Source organism: Chelonoidis abingdonii, chromosome 2 (genome assembly GCF_003597395.2).
Source record: "Chelonoidis abingdonii isolate Lonesome George chromosome 2, CheloAbing_2.0, whole genome shotgun sequence".
Taxonomy (NCBI): Eukaryota; Metazoa; Chordata; order Testudines; family Testudinidae; genus Chelonoidis; species Chelonoidis abingdonii.
The window spans coordinates 124,089,006-124,108,063 of record NC_133770.1 but is presented as its reverse complement, the minus strand read 5'-3'; the positions used below and the strand labels follow the sequence as shown (position 1 = coordinate 124,108,063).

The window sequence follows — 19,058 nt, the reverse complement described above, 5'->3', positions numbered from 1 at the left end:
AGAACCGGTGGAGACCAATCATTACCCCAGAAAACGGCCCAGACCGGAGCCGGGAAAGAGAGGTAAAGAGGAGACAGTGGAGAATTGAGAGAGAGATTTTTTCCCCCTGTTGGTGTACAGAGAGCCAAAGGTTTAAAACAAACAAAAGGAGTTCTTCTTCACATGTCAGCGCAAACAGTCCAACCTATGGAACTCCTTCCTGAGGAGATTGTGAAGGCTTACGGGAACGTTATAACAGAGGTTTAAAACGAGATATCAAGATTATGAGTTGGATTGAGGAGTCCGCACTAATACGGCTATTAGCTAGGAAATGGTTAAAGAATGGTGTCCCTAGCCTCTGTTTGTCAGAGGGTGGAGATGGATGGCAGGAGAGAGATCACTTGATCATTACCTGTTAGGTTCGCTCCCTCTGGGGCACCTGGCATTGGCCACTGTCAGTAGACAGGATACTGGGCTGGATGGACCTTTGGTCTGACCCAGTATGGCCATTCTTATGTTCTTAAGATTCTCTTTAGAAAGATTCAGTATCTCTAAAAATAGACGGGAATCAATTAGATTAAATAAGCCACCCACAACCCTACCCCTAAAATATAATATAGTTATGATTTTAAGTAATGTGGATCACAAAACGGTCAAAGTTGCATTACTGCATAAGAATCCAAAATAGTGGATATACTGAAATGCAGCTAGACTTCTCTCACACACTTTTAACTAGTTCCCCTGAGGCAGGGGAGAATAAATGGTTAGTCTTGAATTTGAACTTTTTAAAATAAGAAAAAATATGAATACTTTCATCTTGGACACACAAAGATGGTAGATCAATACAAGCAGAATCCCAAGGACCTTTTGATGTGAATTATAGGCCATTTGTGGGATGGGAAGAAAGCGTGGGAAGACGATTGGCACGATGATAGGCTCCAACAGAGGGGGGAATCCCATCCATCACCTTGAAAAACAATCTTGAGTGGGTCTGTTCTACAGTAAATTAGTCACTAGAGCTTGACACATATTCTATAAACTAAAGTCAGTACCACCAGGAAAAATGAATCTCCTTGTATCAGATTGTGGCCCTCAGAGCATCCCAGCGTCAGAAGATAAAGGGCTCCCTGGTATCTAGCAGTGAGTTTCAGCTGACCTGACCAGCCCAGTACATCCCAACTCATTGTTGTCATAATCTGTATTTATAAAAGACGTAATGTAAGGTATCATATACAAACTAGCAACACAATGTTCCTGAACATCACTGAGTGGTGTACATATACAGGGTGTGTACAAAGAATTATGTTCTTAAAAGGTGTTCAGCTAGCAATGGGTAAGCTCAGTCTGCCCTAGACAAAGGAATGTGTATTTCTTTGTCTGATCAGCCGGGTTCTCAAGCAGGGACAATGAACGTATATTTGCATACAAGAAAACAAAGCTATCAATGAACAAGCGGGAAGAGAAAGGCAGCATGGTGTCTACATTCCAGCATGAAAGAGAGACTTTGTCTGGGCTTACTTTTCAAAGAATACATTTCAAAAGTTTACTGGACTACAAAAAGGAGGGGGAGAGAACCCCTATTTTATGCTTTACCTGAGATGACAAAGAAACCAAACACTTTGAACTCTCTGAAGGGTCCTGTTGTAGCTTCCTACTCAGATTTGAACCTTAGCGTTCATAAAATGAGAAGCTAGCATGAACCCTCTAAGCTTAATTACTAGCTTAGATTTGATATCGCTGCCACCAGCCAAGGATTCCAGGGCTTGGCTCCCTCGAGTCTCCCAAAACCTTCTCTGGGGGACCCCAAGACTCAGAGGCGCTGAGTCTCACACCAAAGGGAAAACAACCTCCTCCCCACGTCTCCTCTTTACCTCATCCCCGGCTCCCGCTCCCTGGGTTTTCCTGGATGATACTGTACTTAAACTTCTTGACTTTCAAAACAGAGAGGACAATTCACCTCCCCCCGCCTTCTTCCCCTGAGGCTGCACAGATTCACCCTCTGTAAATCTAACACAAAGAGAATTTCCCTTCCCTTCGTTCCTTAGCCTACCCAGAGAAAACTCAAACAGGTCTTAAAAAGAAAGCTTTATATAAAAAGAAAGAAAAACACATAAACATAGTCTCTGTATCAGGTGACAAATACAGGGTCAATTGCTAAAAGAAAAAAGAATAAACAATCTATTCAAAAAGAAATACAATTTAAACATTCCAGCAACCTGACACACATGTAATACAAAACAACACTAAAACCTGATATTTGTCTTAATACCTGTACTTACAAGCTGGGAGGAACAGAAAGATTAGAAGCTTGAGACAGAAAGATCCCTCTCATACCGAGAGACAGACAAAAGACACAGACAAAGGGACACACACACCCAAACATTCCCTCCCTGAGCTTTTAAAAATCCGGTTTCCTGATTGGTCCTCTGGTCAGGTGTTTGGTTCCCTTCGTTAACCCTTTACAGGTAAAAGAAACATTAACCCTTAGCTATCTGTTTATGAGAGGTCCAGGTTAAAAAACTGGTCAGCCATGCTGGAAGAAAGAATAGAAAGAAAAATGTCTTTGAACCAAAGACAAGTTTGTTGAATTTTAGTCGTGGACACATATTTTTATTTCTGTTTCTTCGTAAACATTTCTAGCCTTATTCCTTATACTTGGTTTCACTTACTTATGTTCTTTTGTTAATAAACTTGTTTTACTTTTAACATAAACCAACTTAGTGCTGCGATTGAAGTGGAGGATTTGTCTCTTTAAAAGAGCAGCAGGCTTGGTAAGTTTTGTGGAAGCTACAGTAAGAGGAGCTGAGCACTGCAGAGAAAGAGATCTCTGGGGAACTCAGGAACTGGGGTTCACTGATTGTTACCTGCCAGGCAAGATTTGGACTGGCGGAGCATCTTGAAGAGTTTGCTGGTAAGACAGACTTGCTGGTGTGTCAGCTTAGCAGCAAAGCTCCTACTTGCTGAGGCTAAGAGGGATAAAGTGCCTCACAGTTCTGGGAATCCCAGCTGACTGTCACACAGATGCATACAGATCTATGCAGCAGGAGTATTTATTTAAAACAATTGCTTGATTCCAGTTTCCTTACAAACTGGACTGAGTTTGGTGGTGTTCTTGTTCAGACTCTCTCTATTATAAGGTCTACTCTGATCAGAATGAAGCCCAATAGAATGTTGTGGTCCCCTGGATTCATCCTTTCTCCCAGGATCGGGTTTTTTAAGCCAGTGAAACCTTTTTCAGTCATTTTATGAAATTTCAAAATACCATTAATACCAACAACACATTTTTGGCATTTTCGGAACAACAAATTCCAATATATGCTTTATTTTTTTATTTATTGTGTGTATTACTTTTGCCCAAATGGTTTATATTAGTTGGCATGACTATATTACGTGAAAACACTTCTCATGATTTATGTTTATTGTAAATGCTGTATTCTCTGTTACCATATAATCCTGGAGAAAAAAGCTTCAATGGATCAGAAAGATCTGTGTTTGCACAAATGCATTTATGGCTGAGAATATAGTACAGGTTTTCTATATCTTCAGAACATGGCTTCTGGCTATTATTCAAGGCTGCTGAAATAAGCCCTTTAGTGTTAATGTGGCTTAATGTGTTTTAATAGGATGCAGGTCACAGGGGGCTTTTTAATAAGAGGGTTCAAAAGTGTTAAGCCCTACATGAAGCTGAGAAGGAGCTATAGTTGACTGCTATGCTACAGACATACCACCTTGAGAGACATGGAAATAGCTTATTTAAAAGTATATCAGTTCCTATTTATCCCGTGCAAACTTGCATACTGACCCATATTAAAAAGTTTCTTACAACCTACATACTGAACATGCACAACACCAAAAAAAACTAGCAAATGAATGAATAATGGCACTGGATATTAAGAACATAACATATTACTGCAATGGATGCCTTATAAACTTGTATAATAATATGGTGTACAAGACTACAGGAATCAGTTACAGCAAGAGCTTCTAAGACATTTTGTATCATTTCTATATTTATATAAAACAAAATAACTTACAGCTTTTGAACTTCAGGCCATAATGTATTCTGCAACAAATGATCTTCTGTGGGAGGTTCTACAAGACATATGCAAACATTTTATTCTAATTTAGTATAGTGTTTTTCTTTACCTGTTAATCTCTCTGTTCCAAAGGGTAACACTCAAAAAACTTCATTCTAGTAATGAAAGCAACTACTAATTCACATAAAATACCCTTTTTATGTTGCATACCTGTAAGGATGAGGGATTGAAAGTAAATCTGATGATACTGATTCGAAACACTATTAAACTTTTCTTCTTCATCAGCTGGTTGAGTTGCCATATCTCCTGTTCAAAAAAAATATTTAATTCAGCCACAGAGAAAATACTTGACATGAAAATTTGGTTATATATAAGTAAAGGGATCCTATTAGTTTTAGGACAGAAATTATCTAGATGAAGATATGTCTATTTCAGTAATATCCAACTATGCAAATTAGGAACTAATTGTTTAATGTAAGTTCAAGTATCTAATGTACATCTATGGAAGTAAGGGGGAAAAGCCTTTACCAGAAAAATATATAGTATGAAATGTAAAACTTCTAACTTGATTATTTTCTTTCTGGGACTGACCTCTCCCTGGATTAGAGGCATTTGGTTTGTCTCTCTCTTACAGAGACTCTGAGGCAGTTCAGACTCATCCACAAACCTCCAGTAGTTGGCCATGTGCTTCTTCCCGTGCACCAGAGGAATTTTGTTAAAGATGTGTGAAAACACTACAACCAAGATTTTAAAAGCAGGTGCCTAAAGTTAGCTTTGTAAATCTATATTTAGGCAGCTGAATAAGGGGTTAACTTTCAAAGGTGCCAAACTCTGCACTTCCCATGAACTTAAATGTGCGCTGCTGAGTGCTCAGCACTTAAATACAGTAGGTGCCTAAAGTTAAAGTAAATTAGTAAATTAAAATTCAACTGTTAATCTGACCCTAAAGAGGCCACTGAAAAGATACCCAAAGAACTTATCAGGTGGGCATACTCAGGGAGGTCAGTCTCAGAAAGGATGACATCAAGTAATAAATTTTCAATTCTGGATGATGACTTCTCCAGAGAAGATATCTGGCACACAGAAAGCACTAAGAAAAAAAATATAAGCAGGGAGGAAAAATGAAGCAGAACAGAAGAGAAAGGTTCCCTCTTCCCCCAAGATCACCACCACTTATCTCTTTTCAGACAACCACTTTGAGGCACCTTCATGGTGAAAGATGCTTCGGCAGAGTAATAAAAATCAAGCCTATGGCGATTTACCAAACTGTTGATAGTGCTTATGGATGACTAGTTGGAATTCTTACAGATTTTCTTAGTACTAGCTGGTGCCTTTTCTGCCTATCTTACTGCTTTGGAACGTGTTGAGTGGGCTCTGAATCTTTCTGTAATTAATTTATTTGCATGTGAAAATACTTCAGTGGAGAGAACATTTGTTCTACGTAGTGCAAGTAGGGACTGGTTACTCTCAAGCTCAGACGTCTAAGGTAGAAGGGAATATATAAAGATCTTTTCCTGAGCTGATAAGTTCCACAAACATATACAGTGTATATTTTAACTGTCTTTAAAAATACATCAGTCATGTGCTCCACTCGCTTTCATTTGCTGAGGATTTGGGGTATGGGGAAAAAGAATTAATCTTGGTTAGGAATTATTTTGGTCTAAAAATTAAAAACAGTTACCTACCTTTCATGACTGTTGTTCTTCAAGATGTGTTGCTCATGTCCATTCCAAGTAGGTGTGTGCGCGCCGTATGCAAAATCGTCAGAAGACTTTTTCCTAGCAGTACCTATTGAGTCGGCTGTGGAGCTGCTTGGAGTGGAGCCTCCATGGCTACGTATATAGGTCCATGCCGACGCGCCACATCTTTAGTTCCTTCTTGCTAGATACTCAAACAGAGAGGAGGTGCGTGGGTCTTGGAATAGACATAAGTAACACACCTTGAAAAACAACAGTTATGAAAGGTAGGTAACCATTTTCTCTCCTTCGAGTGATTGCTCATGTTGATTCCAAGTAGGGGACTCTCAAGCAGTCTCTCGGAGGAGGGGTCAGAGTTCATGGAGTTGCAGACTGAAGCACTGCTCTACCAAATGTGGCATTGTCTCTAGCCTGCTGTGTGATGGTGTAGTGTAACGTAAAGGTATGAATAGATGACAAGGCGCCATCCTGCAGATGTCCTCAGTGCCAGGAGCGCTGCAGATGAAGCCTGTACTCTCATGGAGTGCGCCGTCAATGCTGGGGCTGATGTCTTTGCCAGGTTGTAGCATGTCCTGATACAGGCCGTGATCTAAGAACAGATTTGTTGGGATGAGACCAGCAGCCCTTTCATTCTCTGAGCAATAGCGATGAAGAGTTGCGTCAACTTCCTAAATGGCTTTGTCCGCTCAATGTAAAAAGCCAGCACCCATCTGACTTCTAGGGAATGCAGTCTGTGTTCTCTGTCATTAGCATGTGGCTTTGGGAAGAACACTGGTAAAAAGATGTCCTGATTTGCGTGAAATTGTGAAATAATCTTAGGGAGAAAAGCCGGATGTGGATGCAATTGTACCTTGCCCTAATAAAACACTGCATAAGGGGGCTCAGACAAGCTTTGAGCCATGTTATCGCCACAAGAAATGCCACTTTCCAAGAGAGGTAAAGCAGAGAGCAAGTTCTAGAGCTTTGAAAGGGGGCCCCATGAGCCTTGAGAGGACTAGGTTAAGGTCCCATTGAGGGGACCAGTTGTCACACCCGGGGGTACAGTTTGTCTAGCCCTTTAAGGAAGTGTCCAACCATGTGGTTAGCAAATACCGACCGCCCTGCTGCGCCTGGGTGGAAAGTGGAAATAGCTGCCAGGTGCACCTTGATTAACGAGACTGCTAGCCCCTGCTGCTTTATGTAGAGTAAGTAGTCCAGTACAAAGGGGATTGAGGACTATAGCAGAGGGTTGCCATTCTGTGAGGACCAAAAAGAGAATCTTTTCCACTTGGCTAGTTAAATGGCATGAGTGGAGGGTTTTCTACTGCCAAGGAGAACCTTCCAAACCGAATCGGAGCACTGGAGTACTAACAGGTTTAACCATGGATTTTCCATGTGGTGAGGTGGAAAGACTCTAGGTTGGGGTGCTGAAGGAAGCCATGGTCCTGCGTGATGAGGTCTGGAATCATGGGCAAGGTTATGGGCATGTCCACTGAGAGGATCAACAGCATGGAGAACCAGTGTTGGCAGGGTCACGTCGGTGCTATGAGAAGCAACGAAGCCTTGTCCTGCCAGACCTCGAGGAGGACCTTGTGGATGAGAGGGTGTGATGCAGTAGGGAGTGGGGTGGACTGACCTGGGAATGTCGTTTAGTTTCACTAGGACTGTCTGCATGGAGGATGGGAGAGCAGGGGATGACTTGAGGTGAGAGATGGTACCTGAGCCTGTAACCTGGACCAGGAAGCAGGGTGGCGCAAGTTGACACCTTTGCCCAGGAAACTGGACAAAGGGGGAGAGGAGGAGGGGGAGAGAGCCTGCTGGAGGGGTTTTTGGTTTCAGTTTTGTGCTGGCTGGGAAGAGGCAGGGAACCCCAAGTCCAGGGTCTAAGACCCTTGCCCGCCAGAGGGACCTGGCTGAAGGGTCCAGGTTGTACCAACAAGCCCTGCCTGGGACTGTGTTCCTGTCATCTAATAAACTTTCTGTTTTACTGGCTGGCTGAGAGTCACAGTGAATCACAGGAAGAGGCGAGGTGCAGAGCCCTGACTCCCCCACACTCCATGACAGAGAGAGAACAGCAGGAATGCATATAAAAGGCGCAAATGCAAACCCCATCTCTTTGCCCAAGCATTCTCATATCAGCACCTTCATTCTCGTACATCAGTATTAAAAATTCCTAAGCCTGTCTCTGATGGCAGGGAAAGGAGAAATTATTGTTGTCACTTCTACCTTTGGGAGGGCATTCAAATAGGGTGGGCACCAATAAAGAAGCCTACATAGACAGGTAAATGCTCAGCACCTAACAATAGTTCCAGATGATCTTAAACATTAATCAGTTGTATGGAGGCAGACTTAGTCAAGTCATCAAACATACACTTTTAAGACAAGTAACGATGTAAATTTACAAACAGCACTGGAGTGCCTTCACCACTATTCCACAATAGTCTTACCCTGAAAGACAGCTTTATTGGACAAACCCAAAGCAGGCACAGTCGCACCTTCTGGAAGGTCAACAGCTTCCTGGGTAAAAAAAAGTAAACATATTTTCATGCAAAAGTTAGTATACTTTACGGGTACTTTAAAATCAAGGGCCAGATGTCACTAGAGGGATGTAAAGACGTGTCACATTGTAGAAGAAGCCTCTGAGTCATCCAGAATTCCTCGGGGAACTGTATGCTTGAGCAACTGCACTGACAGACTTTGAAAGCCAAGCCATGCTTCAGCCTCTCCTCTGAAACTACATACGGTGAACTTTGCTCACTTCTCTATTTTTGGTGTGAAGCATGCATCTTTAATCATTTTAGTACAGGTATTCTGAGGTAACTGCACTTATTCAAAAATATATATATATATTGCTTTTATAAAGTGAATACTTAACTCAAACAATACAGTTTCCAGGAAAACAAGACCTGGGAACTGGGTGTTTTGAGGTCTAGGTACAAGGAAGGATTTTTATTGGGGGAAAGGAGGTGAGAGTATATATCTGGGATTTTCAAGAAGACTTAGGGTGCCTAAGGGGCAGCTTTGCTTTGGGCACATGGCAGGATAGAGAGAGAAAAGGTCCTGTTAGCTGACTGGCAGTGTGCATCAGCTATATGTCAAAGGAAGGGAAGTCCTGGAAGAAAGCCAAAGCTATGAGCAAGAAGTCAGGTTGGAGCACTTTTCGGGGGGTGGGAAGGCAGGGACACAAGAGATCAGTACCTGCTGATGTGTATATTCATACTCAGCACCTCTGTGCAAGTTCACTGAGACAAAAGTACTTTCCAGGATTGGGTTAACAGATTTGGTGGAAACACCTTACCTGATAAACAATATTTAATTATATCATAAAGCCACATCAGAAACACAGACTACAAATAACAGTCTCTAAGGCCTTGTTTAAAGTTTTTTCAGTATAAAATATGAATTTAAAGCAATACAATTGTTCTGGGTATAACCCCAGGTGGACACTTATTTTGGTATAAAAGTGCCTTATGTCACGAGGATGGGGTTTAAGCTAAAACAAAAAAAGGCAGTTTCATACCAGAATAAGTGTGTCCAAACAGAGGGTTATTCTGATAAAACTATATCATAGATGTATTGTACATAATTACGTTCTAACTTGTAAAACTTTCCTGTGCAGAAAAGGCCTGTAAAGAGTTCTGGAATACTGTAGGTCACAGAGTACAAAGGGAAAACTTTGTGGAAAATGAAACAGAGCGTGTGTCTGCATCATACAGTATAATATATTATTTTGTATAGCTTCATTAACACAAATGATCACAAATGCTTTTTCGTGTTAAAGACAAAAATAGTGAGAAATAATATGAGTAGCCATGGCAGAAGATTTTTTTTTTCAGCTGATCTTTAATACATGGAAACTCTAAAATGTTTAGACACAAGAAGGTTGTTCCAGCTGGTAGGAGCTGCAGCAGAGAGAGCTCATGAGCCTGCAGTGCAGAGAAAATGTGTTATGGAATGGAAAAGCAGCCAGTGCTAGATGCGTAGATAGAGAGCAGGATGGACTGAACCTGAGAGATAAGGCCTATTAAGATTAAGCAAGTTAGTAACCGAAGAGAATGGATTTGATTTGGATCACAGGAAAGTCAGTGAAGCTATTTTAGGATGGAGATGCTGTGGTCATGTCTCTTTCTGTGGATAAGGATGTAAAGCTATAGTCTGAAAAACTGGGACAAAGACCTCACAAGACAGTCTGCAGACAAGACAAGGCAAGGTAAGAGGAAAGAGACATTGAAGAGTATGTATACAACATTTATATACAATATCTAATGCAATAGCTTCTGCGAGCCTTGGACTGTTTCAAAACATACCATTAAAGAACAAATAATACCATACAACAGTAACTACATATATATAATGCTATTATGCCCTTACATTCTTGAGAAGCTATTCACAAGATTTGTTTTTAATTGTTTATTAAGAGTAGCTTACATGTGCTGACCGTAACTAAATACTCACACACTTTAAAACCCTCAGCAACCTTCCTTTTATCCAGCCATTTTGATAAAATGATATAGACGGTACAAGTGATCTAGGTACACACACACACCTGCCTGAATAGACTGGAAAGAGAAAAATATCTAAGAGCTGTGGTTTCAGGATTTTTTAAAATAATTTTGACATTTTATAAATTTTAATCTCAACAGTTATGCTGTAGTGATGATTCTCTCTCTCTCCCCCAAAGGAGCCATTTGATCAAATGCTTGTTTGTTTGTTTCAATACTTACAGTGGAAGATAGTTTCTCCATTGAAATACCACTGATGTTACTGAAGTTTTCCACAAAATTCTTGGGGGCAGTAAAGACTCGAAGCACCTTTTCATCTGCTCCAGAAACAAACTGAAATCGGCCAGTCATTGCTAGACAATGCATGTCATATCCATGTACTTGAGGCCTTGCAATTTCATGCCAAGTTACCTAAGTAAAAAGCAACCACAAAAGATCAGTTACCTAAATTCAACAACAGATAACTTAAATTACCATCTTCAAATTAAGCTACTTCAAATAATGCTGTAAGGTTAATCTTCTGCTGATACTCTTTAAAAAAAAAAAAAAAAAAAAAAAAAACACTATCAGCTCACCATGCAAGGGCTAAAACACTTAAGATGACCATTCTTCAGCTGAACAGCTCTCCTAACAACTAACTCAGACCATTAGGGCCCCAATCTTGCAAAAACTCATGCACAAGCTTAACTTCACTATTGTGAGCAGGACTACTCATGGTAGTAAAGTTGCAGGGTCAGGCCTAGGTTAGTTAGGCAGGGCGAGAGGAGGATCATGTGTTACATTATCCCTCTCAAAGCATTACGCTTTGAAAAAACATTCAAGACAATGGGGAAAAAAGTTTAATTCAGGTAAATACACGTAAAATAAAGGTGAATTAGCAATACAGTAGAACCTGAGAGTTACAAACACTTCGGCAATGGAGATTATTTATAACTCTGAAACATTTATAAATCTGAACAAAACACTATGGTTGTTCTTTCAAAAGTTTACCACTGAACATTGACATAATAACAGCTTTGAAACTTTATTATGCAGAAGAAAAATGCTGCTTTTAACCATCTTAATTTAAATGAAATCAGCACAGAAACATTTCCTTACCTTGTCTTATCTTTTTTTATACTTTCCATTTATATTTTTAGTAGTTTATGTGTAACACACTACTGTATTGTGTCTGCCTGTTTTCCCCCGTGGGTCTCTGCTGCTGCCTGATTACATACTGCTGGTTCCAAATGAGATGTGAGGTTGAACTGTCAGTTCGTAACTCTGGTGTTCATAACTCTGAGGGTCTGAGGCGGAAAGAGTAATTAAGGCCTGGGCTGCATGAAGAGACCACTTGTGGTGACTGGAAAATGACCTGCTCAGGTGGTCTGTTAGCTCATAATGGACCATTGCAGCGTAAGAGGCCTCAAGATTGATTGAATGGGCTATGCAAAATTCTCACATGTGGACTGCTTCCTGACAAAAGAGGTAAGAGCGAGCTCCTCCTTGCCTGGTGAGGTAAAACACTGCTGTGGTGTTGTCTGTAAGAACAAACAGGTTTCTCCCCCGGCAGGAGGCAGGTAAGCCTGACAGGCAAGACAAATCACCCTGGGTTCTCTAACGTATGAAGAAAGAGCATCCTCAAGGGCCAAAGACCTTGAGTTAGGTGGAGCCCCGGGTAAGCTCCCCACCCTAGAGCCAAGGAGAGAGACCAGAGTGACTGACAGTTGAGGGTGGACAAAGGGAACATTTGCACACAGAGGATCCAACCCCAATTCAGCTAAATTAGAACCCGAGAAGATACTGTGACACAGGGTCCAGATGAAGACGGCTTGGCAAGTGCACTGAGGACAGCCACATCTGGAGGGGTGTGAGGTGCAGCCATGCATGGTGTATTACATATGTGCATGAGGCCATGTGCCCTAGGAGCCTCATACAGTTTTGGGCTGCACGAATCTTGATGTCTGTCACAAGAGATTGAATAGACTGGAATCCTGACTCTGGGAAGAACGCTGTAGCTTGGGTAGAGTCCTTATGAACTCTATCCTCTGTACTAGGCAAAGAATAGACTTGTTTGTATTGATCAGTAGACTTAAGGCTTTGAAGGCTGGTTAAGTGAATTGAATGCTGGATATAACCTGGGCTTTGGGCTGGTGCTTGACTAGCCAGAGGTCCAGGGAAGGACAGATCTGTACTTCTAGTCTCCTGAGGAATGCTGCAACCATGGCAATACATCTTGTGAACACCCAAACAGCTGCAGACAAGTCGGACGCCCTGTGAACTGGTAAAGTGAGTGCTTAACTACAAACCTGAGGAACATCTGTGCCCTTGGTAAGCCAAAACATGAAAGTAGGCATATCTTAAATTGAGGGCAGCATACTAGTCTCAAGGATCCAGACAGGTAATAATGGATGCCGGGATGATCATGCAAAACTATCTTTTTGAGATAGCTGTTGAACTGATACAGGTCTACGATAGGTCTGAAACCTCCCTTGGCTATCGGGATTAGGAATAACAGAAATAGAAAACCTTCTATATTAAATTCTGCAGAACTTGCTCCATGGCTCTCAGCCAAAGGAGAAATTGAACCTCCTGGACCAGAAGTTCTTTGTGAAGGGGGTCCCTGAAGAGGGATGGGGAGGGACAGAAATAAACTGGAAGGTGTATCCCACTCTCACTTCAATACTCAACAGTCTGTGGTGATATGGATTCAGTCTCTGAGGAAATGGGAAGGATGGTCTGTAAACAAAGGAAAAACAGGGTCTGGCATCTTTGAGCTTCCCATAGGCTTAGAACCTTCTGGATGTCTAAGTGGGCAAACACTGATACAGAGGTAGGTGGAGGAGGCAGTCTACACGTATAACCTCTACTCTTCTTTCTCTGCAGGTCCTGTCGGATAGGTGGAGCAGAATACCAGAGAGGCTGCTGAGGCCTGAAGTACTTCCTGGAAGGGACTGGGGTGTACAACTTGAGGGACTTTAGAGCTAACTTGGAGTCTTTTAACCCATGGAACTTAGCACCAATCTGCTCTGAGAAGAGTGAGGATCCCTCACAGGGGAGGTACTGCACTGTCTGTTGGCCCTCCTACAGGAACCCAGAAGATGGCACTCAGGAACTCCTTCGCATGGCCACTAGTGAAGCCATGGATCTGGCAGCCAAGTCAGCTGCATCCAGAGCATCTGGCAACAAGGCCCTCACTATCAATTTTCCCACTAGCAAGGAGAACATCTGCCTTATATCTTCTGGCAGCATGTCATTAAATTCTAGCATGGAGTCCCATACATTTAAGTCATAGCCACCCAAATGTGCATGCTGGTTTGCAATCCTGAACTGCAACCTCTCCAGTAGAATAAACATTCCTACCAAAGATATCTAACTTTTTTTTAGTATTTTGATTTTGGAGTTGAACCCTGATGCCCCTGTTTCTGCCTCTCATTGGCAGGTACCAGGGACCTGGGGGATTGGGAATAAAGGAACTCATTACCTTGGACAAGTACATAATACTTGTACTTGGCCCTTATAATAGTGGTGGAAGGGATGCAGGTGTCTGCTGCAGTGCCTTAACTGGGTCCATAATGCCCCATCGAGAGGCAGACCCACTCTGGAAGGACCTGCAGTGGCTAAAATATCAACCAGGTTATGTGAGGGTTTTTTTTTACTTCCTCCAGCTGCATGTCCAGACTTAATTCTTGGTGTGCCTTATAGTCATCTGGGGTAGGTGACATGCTTCCCTCCCCTCCCAGCCTTCCGTGACAGCTTCATCAGCGGAGGATGAAGAGAAGGCCAGTTCTGTCTGTGGATGCTCTTCCATCATTTCTTGATCCAAAGGATCCTGTTGAGCCAGTTCTTGATGTCTGGGTACCAGGCCTGGTACCAGAGGCAGGAACAGGTGCTGCCCGGTGGGTAGGTGCCACATGTTTTTTGAAGGCCACCAAACAGGAGTTAATAGAATACGATCTGCAATCAAGGAGCGTGCACCACAGATTCCAAAAAGGCCACTGGACAGGGGTAAGCCCCCTAGGGATGTCCCCCAGCCAACCACATGATGGTACTCCTGTGACAGAATCCATAGAAGGGTGGAAACATCTGTAAGAGGGGTAGCAAGAGTGGCTCTAAAGCTGGGAAATATAGTACCTGATCTCCGATTCGGAAAATGACTCTCTCTCTGCTGTCTACAGAAGTCCAACTGCAGATTGTGCCAGTGACTGCCGTAGAGGTGGAGAGGCTTGCAGAGAGGATAGCATCACAGGTGTTTCCCTTTGATGGTACCATCAAAGGGTGAGCCGTCAGGAGTATGTGAGGCTGGCACAGCACCGAGCACTGCAGCGATCCTGCTGGTTCTTCTGTATCTGCTGGCACTGATAGGGATAGCTATTGGGGGGAGAGATAGCTCAGTGGTTTGAGCACTGGCCTGCTAAATCCAGGGTTGTGAGTTCAATCCTTGCAGGGGCCACTTAGGAATCTGGGGCAAAAATTGGTCTTGCTAGTGAAGGCAGGGGACTGGACTCAATGACCTTTCAAGGTCCTTTCCAGTTCTAGGAGATAGGTATATCTCCAATTTTTTTTTTTTTTTTTATAGCATTGACTCTTGAACTGCTGGCAATACTGGTACTGACAGAGTCAAGGCACTGGCACCCGCAAATGCCTCCAGTACAGTCAGTACTGGGACAGTAGCTATGGTCTGCTGCTGTAGAGGTGGAAGGAGCTCCTTCTGGCTCCAGACTCCATGGCACCTACCCAGATACCAGAGTCAATGGTTCCATCTTCTGCAAAGGAGTGCTTAGGTTTAGGTCACACTCTCCTCTTAAGCCCTTGCTTAGCAGACTTGGGTGCCTGGGAGCTTCCCCTTTTGGCTGTCTGCTTCTTATGCCTCTTTTAGGCATTAAGGATGGTGAATGGTGCACCCAGTGTCGAGTCCACCAATCCAGTCCAGATGGAGATCTCAAGGCGGCCTCCATGAGTAAAAACTTTTGCCTGGCTTCATTATCTTTCTTCATGAGAGGATTACAGTGCCTGAAAATTTGGCAACGCTCTCCAATATGAACCTCCCCAAGGCACTTTAAGCAACCTGAGTGCAAGTCGCTCATGAGCATAGCTTTATTGCAGGAAACACAGGAACTGAAGCCTGGTGAGAGAGGCATTCCTCGGTACCAGGAATCAACCAAAATCTTCAGGTGGAGTAAACACCTATCTAACTATACTAAACTCTAATAACCTTGATTAAACTAAACAATTTACAATAAAATACAAGAAAACACAGTTCACTGGCAGTACTTGCAAATGCATGAAGGGCAGTTCCAGCAACCGTCACAGGTGGTGAGAAAGAACTGAGAGGGCTTGAGGTCGGCTAGGCCTTTTACACCAGCTTCAGCAGCAGGCACAAGAGCTACCCCAACAGGTACCACTGAGGGAAATATTTCTGGCAACTGTGTACAGGGTGCATGCACACCAAGAGTGGAATGTGCATGTGCAATCACTGGAAGAACTATTTGATTTCACGTTTTAATTTTTTAAAATAAAATTGAAGGAAATTTTAAAACAAAGTGATTTCAAATAAAAAGAATCAAAATGTTTCTTTTCAAAAATGTCAAAACAAAGTTTATTCTTTGCTAAACAAACAAATAAATAAATAAATAAAAATTACAATTGTTGTTCTGCCCCAACATGAACATTTTGGCAAAACAAACCTAAGTTTTCAAAATATTTTGTTGGTGCTGAATCTACATTTTTCACTGGAAAAAGTTTCAGCCGAAAAATTTTGCCTAGCTCTAGAGTAGTATGCATCCAACAGACCTCCCTTCCTTCCATTTTTTTCTGTTTTTCAGCCTCTAAAAAGGCTCCCTCTTCTGTCTATAGCACAATGTTTTTATTATAGGTTTATTTTTGTCTTAAATTGACAATGTTTGTATTAAGTGGCACATAATGATGTATGTTCATACTGATGCTTATTATTGCTCACTTGCACATTTTCAAATATTAAAGAAAGATTAAGATGAGGTCAACTGAGGCAATAAAAGAACATCAACAGCAAATCTACCATTTTAGCAAAATTTCTCTTTTTAGGTAGTTAGATCCTATTTATATGTTTTTGAGGGTGGTTGTTTTTTTTGGGGGGGGGGGTTTGCAAAACCCTGGTGTTGATAGAAACATTTTTTTTAATTAAAAATTATCTTGTACAATATGTAATACTTGGAGCGCAAATGCAGATACTGCAAGTGCAAGAGAAATAGAAAGTGATAGTGAAAACTGACTAAACTTAAATGAAACTGACTTTGAAATAGTTTTATTGGTCACATGAAATAAAAGGCAAAAAACTACACTAATAATACAAATATTGAAAAGTAAGCTAGATTTTGAAAAGTATTTCAATTTAAATAATCTGTTTAACACAGTAAAGGAATTTTTTTCTTAAAAAGTTTTTAAAGTTTTTTAACCAAATTCCCTTTCATAGAAGTTATTTGTTCCAAAGCTTTCATCTTTTGCCACTACACATATCTGACACCTTACTTTGTTTAAAGACTACCAGGATCTTATTCTTATTATCTGTTACTATTAATATTATGGTAATGCCCAGAAGTCACAATCAGGATGGGGATCCTATTGTACTTGACATGATACAAACATATACAAAGACACGGTGCTTATCCTGAAGAGCTTACAAGGTGGAAAAAGTCTGCACAAGTTTCATGTGTCTTAAGAGCCTTCCATGACAAACCAATGGGAAGTCTGAAAGATCCTGCAAAATCCCAAGATCTCTTTTCAGTGAAAATAGAGAGTTTTTTGAACTCTTATAAAAAGAGGATCTGACATAAAAAGTTATATTTAAGCCCTTCCCCACTCTTTACTAACTTATCTTTTCATTTATATTCCTGTATACTATTCTATACTAATTTTGCAATGATTTGTTCAATAATTTCTTCCAAAAATAGAGTGCAAGTCTGGATGATAAATTATAACTGATGATTAATTTTGCATTGAATTCACAGATCAGAAGATAAATAAAGGTAAACAGAGATTACTGAAAAGGTGACCAAGGATCTTACTGAAATGGAGGATTAAAGAGTTAATAAGACAGAGGTTCATAGTAAAAGCAACTAACAGCTGTGATGAAAAAACATTTGGCTGCCAAGTTTTCCGTGGACATCTATCTGAGCAATACCTGTTTTATTTTTTGTATTTTGCTCAACAGTTAATTCACCAACAGATGTCACTGTCCTCAACAGTAACATTACGTATCCTATACATTTCTAAGTTATGTACGGTAAACTGAAAATACTTAAGCAGCAGTAAAATATACTTGTGGCTTTAAATTATTGAGGTATCACTTATTTATGATACAAAGTATACACAGTACCATACTATAGTTTGTATCAGGCCCGCACAACATGTGGCCCGCGGAGGATCACTGTGCTGCCCGTGGGGGGATTCTAAATCCTGCGCACACGGCGCTCTGCAGGCAGCCCAGAGCCCCAGGGAGCCCAGAGCCCTTTGCTTCTCAACCACGGCCAGGATTCAAAGGGCTCTGGGCTGCCCGCAGCCCCAGGGAGCCCAGAGCCCTTTAAATCTCAGCCGCGGCTCCAGCGGATGGGCTGGGGCTGGGATTTAAAGGGCTCGGGCTCCCTTCAGCGGCAGGAGCTCTGGGCCCTTTAAATCCCTGCCCCGCCCCACAAAGCTCCGGGTTCCCCCAGCCACTGGAGCCCCGGGCCCTTTAATTTGCCACTGAGGGCTCCCAGCCACCTCTTCAACTAGGAGCCCCTGGCTAATTTAAAATCAAGTATCACCTCCCCACCCCCAACCTTCCTTTTTGACCCACAGCTGTTTTGGTGGGGCGGTGCTGGGGAAGGAGGGTCTGTTTCTGCAGGGCTAGGCGGTGCTGGGGGGGGGGTGTTTCCGTGGGGCCGGGGGGGTTCGGCCCTCAGCTGTTTTCTTTGGAGTAATGTGGCCCTCGCCACTTTATGAGTTGTGCAGGCCTGGTTTGTATAGTAAATAAATGATACCTCAATAAGTTAAAGCCACAAGTACCCCTAATATGTTCTGGACAGACAGTTTTTTGAAGATTATCAACTTGCAGTACATCTACTATACATACCATACCTGGTATCTAAATTTAGTCCACATTATACCATTTCCTGAGAAGAAACAGCTATGCCTTAATTTCATGCTATTAACATGTTGACAATTAACTTACATAAAAATTAGGAAGTTGAAAGCCAAAGCTCCCTCAGCAATCTTAACTGTCTCATGACACATATGTAGTACTTTGTATTACTTTTCATTTAAACACTACAATGTTTTTTCGGCATAGCTATATCAATCAGAGGTGGGGGAAACCCACCCCTCCCACATATTCTCTAGCCAATATAGCAATATCAACAAACCCCCCAGTGTAATACACAGCTATGCTGACAGAAGACTGCTTCTGACTGCATACACTGTGTCTGCACTGGGGGATTCTGCTGGCATAGATATATCGGCAAAGCATTTGTAGCGTAGACCAGGCCTAAGCCTAATAGGTATTACTGAATAACTGCAAGTGTAGACAACTCCTAACTGAATCCAAGCTAGGGGCTAAACCAGTACAGCTATTTTGGTAAAATAATCACATACCCCTCACCAAAATAGTTCAATCTCTACATACAGCAGGCCTGAGAAAAGAGAGAAGTAACATTATAAAGAACTATTCCAACAATGACCAAAGTGAGGGGCACATGAAGGACTAAACAGAGAGGTGCAAAACACTAGTGAGGTTACAGGGAAGCATGATTGATTTAATTTTCCTGAAGGAAGTGGGGGAGTTTGGGAAACACTGGTGGAAGCTATTGAAGATGTGACTATAGTAGTATAAACAATGACAAAGATACTACATGTTATGTGAATTAAAACTG

General features: G+C 41.9%; 1 protein-coding gene across 2 annotated transcripts in view; it reads right to left on the bottom strand.

Moving 5' to 3' along the window:
• ELP2 (elongator acetyltransferase complex subunit 2) overlaps nt 1-19,058 on the bottom strand; it is a 121,893-nt gene that overhangs the window by 35,128 nt on the left and 67,707 nt on the right. For both annotated transcript variants that reach the window (XM_032774975.2, XM_032774974.2), the window contains exons 13-16: nt 10,417-10,605; nt 8,140-8,209; nt 4,227-4,322; nt 4,014-4,071 (exon numbers count right to left, since the gene is read on the bottom strand). In XM_032774975.2, coding sequence (XP_032630866.1) covers nt 4,014-4,071; nt 4,227-4,322; nt 8,140-8,209; nt 10,417-10,605 — 413 coding nt within the window. The remainder of the gene's footprint in view (nt 1-4,013; nt 4,072-4,226; nt 4,323-8,139; nt 8,210-10,416; nt 10,606-19,058) is intronic.